This window comes from Cavia porcellus, unplaced genomic scaffold, assembly GCF_034190915.1.
Source record: "Cavia porcellus strain 051 isolate PalLab524CR breed Dunkin Hartley unplaced genomic scaffold, mCavPor4.1 scaffold_6, whole genome shotgun sequence".
Lineage (NCBI taxonomy): Eukaryota > Metazoa > Chordata > Mammalia > Rodentia > Caviidae > Cavia > Cavia porcellus.
In genome coordinates, this window is record NW_026947489.1 from 96982723 (window position 1) to 96992485 (window position 9763).

General features: G+C 50.5%; 1 protein-coding gene across 1 annotated transcript in view; it reads right to left on the reverse strand.

The window, feature by feature from the left end:
- Otog (otogelin) overlaps positions 1 to 8558 on the reverse strand; it is a 74938-nt gene extending 66380 nt beyond the window's left edge. Inside the window, exons 1-7 of the mRNA XM_013148031.3 lie at positions 8351 to 8558; positions 7837 to 7897; positions 7627 to 7687; positions 4301 to 4379; positions 3392 to 3484; positions 3074 to 3228; positions 947 to 1065 (exon numbers count right to left, since the gene is read on the reverse strand). Of these exons, the coding sequence (XP_013003485.2) occupies positions 947 to 1065; positions 3074 to 3228; positions 3392 to 3484; positions 4301 to 4379; positions 7627 to 7687; positions 7837 to 7897; positions 8351 to 8408 (626 nt within the window). The 5' untranslated portion in view covers positions 8409 to 8558. The remainder of the gene's footprint in view (positions 1 to 946; positions 1066 to 3073; positions 3229 to 3391; positions 3485 to 4300; positions 4380 to 7626; positions 7688 to 7836; positions 7898 to 8350) is intronic.
- Between the last annotated feature and the right edge of the window lie 1205 nt (positions 8559 to 9763).

Genomic DNA, 9763 nt, shown 5'->3' on the forward strand with positions numbered 1-9763 from the left:
ATATCTGAGAATGACTGATTTTGTTAGCTCCTTTCTCCCAACAGGAGAGAAGATGTGAGCAGACCTCTTTTTTTTTTTTTTTTTTTTTTTTTTTTGGTGGAGACGAAGAATAGAGTGGGAAGAGAATCCAAGACAGGAGGAAACCTGGGAGTGCTGGGAAAGACACAGAGCCCAGTCCTCTCCACCACTCTGCCAGTCATCCTAGAATGAGAACTCCTAGCTAGCCAATCTGGAATTTAGCAACTTTGTCTCAGCCAAAAATCAAGAAAGAGAAACAAATGTTGCATTTAACAAACTAAAAGACATGAATACCAATGTTTTTCCTCTCAGTCCCGAAGAGGTTGGGTACCCAGTTTCTGGACTTGTAGCAAAAGATGGGGATAGTGGAAGTTACTGCAGGAGAGACCCCTCTGGGAGGGACCTGTAGTGACAGCAGCGAGCCAGGGAAGAAATAGAAGGCGAGAAGGGTTTCAGAAAGGGCCACAGTCTGGGGCTAGATAGTGTGTGGAAGCAAAGAATCTTCAACCCTCAAGTGGTCCCTAGGTATCCCTGAAGGCCCAGTAAGGTAACTCATATTTGCAACAGCCCTGTGGCATCAGAAAAGGCCCAGAGTGTAGCGTTTGCTCAGTGCACATTTGGGAAGATTTTGGGTCAAATTGTGAAAGCAAAATCGTAAACCTATTTATAATGACAACTCTCAACTTTCTAGAAAATTCTGTCATTTTCTTTAAAATCTCCCATCTGGAAACCTGCAGAATCGAAAAGTTTCAGAAAAATCACACAGGAATCATCTTTCCGACAACTCCACTGACAGAAACCCAGCTGACCCTCATGGTGGAAAATGCTATTTGCCCCCAGAAAATTGCTTCTTGTAGGCTTGAGAAAGGCAGATGTCCCCTGTCCTGTGTCGGGGAGCAGGACAGCTCACAGTGGAAGGCTCGGTTACCTCACGCCTCCGTGGGTGACCTCCTTGGCCAGACGGATCTCCTGCTCACCGGTGATGAATACACTGACAGACCTGGAGCAGGCATAGGGCGCAGAGCCACACTGGGGGTCGTTGTGCACCTGACGGGAATTCAGAGGCAGACTTTTGTCACAGGCCGGCCCACAGGGCTTGCTGAGTTTCACCTCATGTAAAATGAATGCTCCGCCCTGGTGGACCAAGCACCTTTCCCCTGAGACCCCTCCCAGTCCCCAGCTTCACACGGAGAGCGGAGCTATGAGTCTGTCTGTGTTTCAGTGAGGAGGGATTTGATGTGCGGAGAGAAGGAGTGAATGAGATCACACTCTCACCCAGGTAGGAAACAGCAGGATCCTAACCCAGCTCTGTGTAGCGTGGGTGCCAGGGCTTTTTCAAGATCGTTGTGCCATCTCCCCATTTTTGAACTATTTTATTTATTATTTATTGAAGGTTCGCAGTCACATGGAACACAAATGTACACACCTATGCATAACTAGAGGATACTTGCAGTACACACACTCACTGCAAACACAGCCATCCCCTGCACACACAGAGTACATGTCACCGCTCTGCTGCTTGCCTCTCTTCCACGCAGATCCTGTGCTTCAGGGCAGGCAGGAGCAGGGGCAGGGGTGCCAGTGTCTCCCTGTTACATGTAGAACCCCTTCCCAGGAACTCACTGTTAAATGTGGTTAAGCATGCTGGTGACACTTCAGCTAAAGTTGGGACCTGCAAAAGCCATCTATGGCCTGACTAAAGTTTTTTGAGTATTTTTTACTACGACAGTGAGAAATTCATACATAAGTAAAACAAGGTTTAAAATAATACCCATATCAATGTGTAAAGTATAATTACAATAGTTTCTATATTTCTCTCTTTTAATGCTGGATGTGACTTAGTTTATTCCCTAACCCACTAAAGCACAGTACCCCATTAGTCTAAGTAACTGTCACACATTTATCATGAAATGATGTAGTTATGAAAAACTGTTTTTATGATAGCCCAAGGCCAAGAGGAAAGAACTGATCAAGGTCCCCAGCCTGTCCAAGGCAGCCTTTCAATAGATCTATGCCTGAGGCAGGGAGTACCTCTGGCTAGCAGAGGGGTGACACAGAGCATTAGGTTCTCCCCAAATCCCCAGCCCTTTGGCCCTAACTCAGTGCTGACCAAGGTGCCCGCCAGCAGAACAGCATAGCCCAGTAGACACTCCTCCAGATGGAGATGGACTGGCCTGTGCCCCAAGGGAATCCCAATCAACACGCAGGGAGAGGTATAAATCCAGTCTGCAGGACAGTGGCTCCCACACAGGTACTTACACATCTGACAAGCTTTTACTGAGCCCTAATGCAGGCACTGGCAGCACCAAATCCTGCCCTAGGAAGCTCGCATCCCATAGAGGATGTGACCCCGTAACAGACTTTGTAAGATACATGCAGTGTTGGGATCGTGCTTCTCAAGAGGATCTCCTCTGCTCCTTGGGAGGTCAGGAGACCCAGCAGGCACCTTAGAAGAGGTGACTGTAAACTGAGTCATCCACTGTCATCTGTGAGGCACCCTGTTTTTCCTTATCTCAGGTCCTTAGCACCCAGGTCCCCTTTGTGAAGTGTTGTCATGTTTGTCTCTACCCATTCAATTCTTTCTTCAGATCGCAAGTTAAATGTCACTTCCTACAAGAAGCCTTCTCTAATCATCATCCTCCTTAATAAACAAGATGAGGCTTGGGTAGCATAATTTTTAGCATTTGGCATTTCTCCTTTATCGTACCCAGTTGCACTTGAAATGATTTGTTTGATTGATGGCTTGTTTTCTCCATAAAACTGTAAGATCCATGAAGATATAGACCATATCAGGGCCTCCTCCCACCAAATCTTGTGCCCAGAAAAGAGTACAATATGCACTTAAATACTTAATGAATTTGTAACTAACTGAATGAATGGCCAGGGTCCCAGGGGAGTGGGTAACAGAGAGTTGGCTCTTGCTGGGTTGCCCTGACTCCTTCTGGGTGCAGCAGGAACTGAGAGTGTAGGGGACAGGAAGGTGCCAGCTTCTGTGGAATAAGAAGAGCCTGGGGCAGCCCAGCTTCAGGGGCTAACAGGGCAAGGGAAGCCTCACCTGGATGGAGAAGCTCTGTCCCTCAGGTTCATGGCGCCCCACCAATGTGTAGCTGCCCTTCCCAGAGTGGTAGTAGTACAGGCCATCGAAGGTTTCCACGTGGTGCTGTCCCCAGGCCCGGCAGATACTGTCCCGCTCGGGGCCAGCATTGTACACTGAGGCAAGGGAAGAAAGTGCCCGGATGAGGCAGGCACAGGACAAAGGCTGTGGGTTCTAGTCCTGGCAAGGTTGTTCCCTTTTCCTCCAGCCACTTGCACAGGCCCTCAGCTTTCCCAGTATCCAAGGACCCTCCTGGAGGCAGGTAGAGCCCAGACTCACCCATCTGGCAGCGTGGTCCAGTGGCATTGTAGCGTCTGCAGTCACAGAAGGTGGGGTGCACACACTCACCCCCATTGAAACAGGAGAACAAGTCTGCAAGGGAAACACAGAACCAAGACCAGCAGAACCCGATGATACCCACCTATTCTCAGCTGGGCACCAGGCTATAGCCTCCCCCAGGCAACCCCAGCGCTCATCAGCTAGCCTGAAGGGGAACCTTCGGGTGCCTTCTCCCTGGGTGGCAGATGGGATAGGGACTCAGAGTCTCTGCCTTTGGTATGTGTCACTTGGGCCTTCAGTTCCCTAAACTAAACTCCTGGTCAGCAGGCCAGGCAGCATAGAGCATGTGGGGAGCGCTGGGAGATGGCCCAGAGATAGCCCCTGCCCCCTGGGGTCAGGGGAGAGGCCAGGGCATGTGTTAGGGGGCATCATGAGGGAACTCAGTGGCAAGAAGGGCCACAGAGGACAAGAAGAAGAGGAAGGCCAGAGAGTGGTGAGGGAAGGAGTCACAGCCAGAGGACAGGCCAGGGACACAGGACAAGTGACAAGAGGCAAGCACAGACACAGGACAGGGGAATGGAAGGGACATAGACATGGGACTGGAGAGAGGGCGTATGAAACAAGTCACAGTGAAGGACATCATGGGAAGTCGTCAGAGGCCACAGAAACAGGGGGAGGTGGAGGGAAAACAGCCACTTATCAAGGAAGGGCGACGGGGGAGTCAGAGAGCACGAACCCTAGTGAAACGGTCATGTGACTTACGCTCAGGCAAGAAGGAGGAAGAGAATGACCCTGCAGGCCAAGGCTGAAGCAGGCCGAAAGAGACCCCAAACAGGGAAAAGAAGTCCCTCCCTGTGGCCAGGGCCCTCCCTCAGACACCCCACTGGCCACAGGGAGGATGCCACTCACAAGCAGGCGCACACTTGGCCCGATGGAGCCGCCTTTCCCAGGAGGACATGGCCAAGGCTTCCAGGGGTTCAGCTTCCTTCTAGAGACAGGACGGAGAAGGGATCAAACAAGGGCTGACCTGAGAGTTGGCTCCTGGGTGGCCTTCCTAAGGTCACAGTTCTTCTGGTCAATCACCTGCAGGGAGGAGGTCCCTCACCTCCGGGGCTGGAGCTGAGGCCACTCTGCCTCCCCGGCACACCCCTGACAGGTCCAAGGATGCCCTGGGCCTGCGGAGCACAGCCTCAGATTTTTCCTTCCAAAGTGTCATCTCTGGCAGGTTGGCAAGGCCTGAACACATCCCTCTCCATGCTCCAGCCCCTCCTCACCTCCCCTTCTTCCTCAGGATATCTGTGTGTCTTTCACCATACCACACAAAACCCCTTGCCTGGAGAGCAAACCCAAAGCAGGGCGAAGGCACAAAAGCAGCCCCTCATCCCTCCCCTTCCCCTGGGGCTTGTCCAGCAGCCCTAATGGGTCACCAGCCACTGTCCTGGGAACTGAGAAGCCCCGGAGTCCACAGATCAGAGGAGGAGACAGGCAAAGGGGAGCTGATAAACCCAGCCTTCTGGACACAATTTCCAGGACATGGACCTTCAGGCCTAACCCATCTGAAAGGACCATTCTGAACACTGTGCATGCTCAGTCACCATAGGACAGATGACATGGACACTCGTCCTCTCAGAACTCCAGTCCAAGGCTAGACAGCATGGGCCCTGCCTGTCAGAGGCTCAGCCTCCTCCCAGGACAAGACCCTCACCATCATATGGATCTTCGAGGGCAGGGACTGCATCTGCCCTTGTAACCCTTCTGTTCTTGTTCATAGGGCCAACATGTCACAGGCCAAACTGCGGGTGTTTGTCTGGTGTCTTTTGCCCTCACTGTCATCCCTGCATGTTAAAGTGGAGCCCAGAACCTCTAGCAATGCACATGGAACACACGCAGTATTCAGAAGTCTTGGTCCCTGGAGCCCCAGCCCTCAGCTCCTCCTTGGCCAGCAAAGTCACCCTGTTCCATGCTCTCCCTCACTTTGTCCGTCTGACTCCCTGGGAGGTCATGCTCTGCCAGGTTTCCATGTTCTTATCCCATTTTGGGCTCTGGTTCCTGAGCTTAGCCTGCAACTTAGGATAGCACCAGGACCCAGGCAACCTACCCTCCTAGTAATCTACCCTGGGGTCCATGGAGACCACAGGAATCAGGAAGGGCAGCACCAGGGAAAGTGCCACTGTCTTCCCTCCAGGGGAGAACTCTTACCCAGGCTTAGACTTTGTGTTCCACCCCTTATCCCCACCTCAGATATGGTCTTTGAAATTCATGTTAGGAGGATAAAACAGACTCAGCTCCAAAGCCATTTTCTGGAGAAGTCTTCAAATCTCACCCAAATGACTTGTCTTAATCATCTGTATTTAATGAGCCTCCTTGATAATGTAGTAAGGCTTATCTGGACAGCTTCTTAGAACAGTGTCTTTGAATACATAAAATAAAACATAAGTTTACAAAGGAAATCAATTCTATTACAATGTAATTATGAAACTATTCTATCAAAATGTTTGCTTTTGCGATATTTATGCTCAAAGAAGCATGTGCATATTAACACATGAAAACACATGAAATAACAAGACTTAGCACAAGTCTTATCACTGCCAAAATCATAAAGTGTTGGCAAACATAAATGGTACCTTGAGATATCAAGAGCTGTATTGTGAAAGGTAAATATCTGTGATTTCTGTTGGTGGCAGTCACAGACATAGCTAATGCTCTTGTGGTTTGTAGTCTGCAGCAATAATTGAAAGACAGTCTAAATTTCATTTGGGTTGAGGTTTCTGAAAATAACAATGAATTTTTTTTTCTCATCCAAATTCATGGACCACTGGCCTACACCGCCAGGTCTCTGGAGGATAGCTGGGCTCTGCAGAAGTGGGCAGCCTTGAAAATGGAGTCTGGCAGCTGCTGGGCTGGGACCAGCCCCACGGTCTTCCCATTGAGGGCATTCTAGATAGCAGCCTTAAAAGTGCCCCTGGTGCATGGGCACTTTTCTCACTTCTTCCAATCACCTTTAAAAAGGGCCATTGTAGGTTCTTATTGCTCTCTGGAGCAATGTGAGAAAGCTGCCTGGGTTGCCTGGTCCAGATGCTTCCGACCACAAAGGAAAAGGAAACCAGCAAGGCCAGAGCTCCCTGAGAAACGACGCATGTGGGTAAGGGTCATTTCCCCACTAAAACATGCGGATTCTTGGAGCACTATAGACCTCATGGTGCAGAAGGACAGGCCTGGCTCCACCAGGATACTCTGGTCCACCTTCTCATTATGGGGGCCTGGCAAGACAGCCATCCATGCCAGTTCTCTAGCTATAAGAACAATACTCTATTTCAGCTCCAAGTGTACCTGATTGTGACTCTAAAACTTAGAGCCGACAAGTGTAGATAAACAAGAAATAAAATACCCACTGAATCCACATTAGAGAGGAAGTGTGCCCAGCCCACCCCACCCTGGCCCACTTTGGACCTTCACAGCTATTTCCCAAACAGCACATAGCTGGGGTTCATTGTTTCCTGCTGTAAATGATGCTCCCAAGCCTGCTGGCCCCAAGACCCCTAAAGCTGATCTCTGGGCCGGGGCACATGAGCTGAGGCTTCAGCTAACTCTGGGGACCTTGGTACAGTTGGGCTAAATGTGTAACATGTCTGCAGCAGCAGAAAAAGGGAGAAATATATAGGCTGGAATTCAAAAGAGAACTTGATTCACCTGGCCCTGAGACCAACAAAGTTTTGCAAAGGGAGAAAATAAACCTGCCACCTCTCCTACAAACAGGATCCCAGGAGAGTTAGCTACAAGGACTGAAAGGAGAGTAGTTCAGGGCTCTCTCTGCTCCATGGACAGTCTTTCCTAGCAATTCCCATCAGGCAGCCTCATTTTGGTTTGTCTCAGGGCAGCATTCCTGGGGTACAGCACAAGGCATGGATTAGAGCCTGTCACTCCGCAGACCAGGCAGGGAAAAGAGAATTCTACTCCTAAACATTCACCTGCCTGCTTTCACCTGGGGAAGAAGAGAAGGGCTCAGCTATCTCCTAGAAAGGCCTTGTGCTGACTACAGGGCACTATGAGATCAGGTAAGTGTGCATGGAAGTGTTTTACCAATCTGCATTTCACACATATAGGAGGAACCTGTTTATTCCCTTCTGCTCCAAGGACAGTCCTCCCATAACTGCTGAGCTCCTTGGCAACCTCAGACCCAGACAGGAAGAAGCCCCCTACCCGGTGACGCTCCCTTCCTTCCCTCAGCCTCTTACCTGGCCTCCCATCACTGCGGTGTCATCCCCTATGGCCAGGGTCATCTCCGGGGAGCTGTAGCTAGGTGAGAAAGGAGTCTGACATAGGTGGGGGGCTGGGAATGGCCATGCCTCCCCCACCCCTCCTGCATGCTAACTGAGCCTCTGGAGTCACTTGTGGCAGGAACAAAGATGGGGCAAAGTGCAAGCATGCACTACCCACCTACTCACCTGGGTTCCAGGGCTGGCTGGGACAATGGCTGTGCTCTGGCTGGCGCTGTGGGAGCTGTGACTGGGGAGAGGGGATCATTCCCAATGGGCGTCAGGCCTCCCTTTGCTGGGGCCTCCTGCCTGGTCCCGCATATGCTAGGAAGATCCCCACCCACTCCTGCCTCATTACCCCTTCTGTCTGCCTGCAGTCTTCTCAAGTCTTTCTCCGCCTCTGGATGACCTTCTGGAATAAGGCTCTCCTTCTTTCCTACTACTCCTTGAGCCCCAATTCCCTTTGGTTCCCCCGTGGGTCTCTTCCACTTTGCCCAGCATAGGACCCTTTTCCCTCTGTCACTGGCCTCTCCTGCCCTCTTCCACCTTCCCTCTCCTGGGACCCTCAACCCTCCCTCTGACTTCTCTTCCTCCTCTCTCCCACATGTCCAAGACTGTTGCCATAAATGTTTCCGCAGCCTGGCCTCCCTGTCCATCCTGCTCTTACCAGACGCTGCCCCCAAGACACCCCGGGTCGGCTCACCTCGAGGCAGCCAGATGCTAGCGAGTAGCAAGCAAAGCGCGGGCGTCCGGGCTCCCATAGGGGCGCGCAGGAACCGGGGGCCCTGAGCCTAGGGTCCGCTGGCTGCGGTGCCTCTCCCAGGTGCGGGGCCACACCTACAAACACCTCCGCAGTTGGTCTGGATGGATCTCCCTTTCCCTCAGCCTCTCCGCCTCGCCTCTCTGCTGGGCCCTTCTTCCAGGCGCTTGGCTCCTCCCCTAGCTAGAGCGACAGGACTGCCCAACTTATTACCATATAGCCCGTGGCTACCCCTCCCCAGGGGACTCAGCCCGGTCTCTGCAGCCTCCACCTCCCTGAGCTGGGTCCTAGAAGCTCCTTCCACCAGAGATCAGAAATACTGACCCTCTCTTTTTATACAAGGCCACACCGACGCCTGGGACATGCCAGTTAATGAGTTGTGGTCATGGATAGCTGAATCAGGGCTCAGGCATGCAGGGTGCTAACTGCGCTCCCAATGGCTCCCAACTACTCCCACCCCCAAATTCCCATCCAAAATTCCCAGCCTACCCTTTTGGGGAATGACCCACATCTTAGTCCTCTGAATGCCAGCAGTGGCTTAAGAAATACTGACTGACAAAAATGTCTCATTACCCCCATCAAAAACAGAATTGACAATCAATCAATGTATAAACCTTTAAAATGCTATCAAACCTTTGATGCAAACAACAAGGTGACCAGGAGAAGTTTTTAAATAGTGAAATTTGGGCCTGAGAGCCTTGGAGTATTGTGCATCATCTGCTTGATGAACCATAGATCATCAACGAGCTGGCAGGCCTTGCAAGTAATTATAACAAGGAGAAATAGGAGGGGGAGAAGGAAGAAGAGACTGGATCCAGTTGACACCCAGGCAGGTAGGGAGTCTAATTTGAGGTGTATACATGCATTCATTCATTTTATAAATGTGTTGAGAATCTATTCTATGCCATGCACTGTACTGCTGTAGGCATAGGGTGGTGAAACGATGCTCACCAGGGTACCTGAAGCTGTGGGCATAGAGGAGGAGGTAAAGAGGAGACAGTTAAGGGTAAAGTCTTAAAGAATGCTGGTTAACTGGGGAATGGATCCAAGTGTTCTACTGACTTAGAAGTCCAGAATGAAGGCTTAAAAGACTATGGCAATATGGAAAAGTTCTTAAGGTATTAACTATACGTGAAAAGGAAGGTTCTGAAATGACATAGGCACAGTTCTAAAGTGATGTATATACACCATCCCAAACTTAGGATTTTTTGGCTTTTCAGCAGTGTAAATGTGTACACAAGCAAACATTATTCTTCACTTTCAGTACAGTATTTCAATAAACTGCATGAGATATTCAACAAAAACAACAACAACAATAATAAAAGAACATTGACTGAACAATGGGAGAAGGAAGAA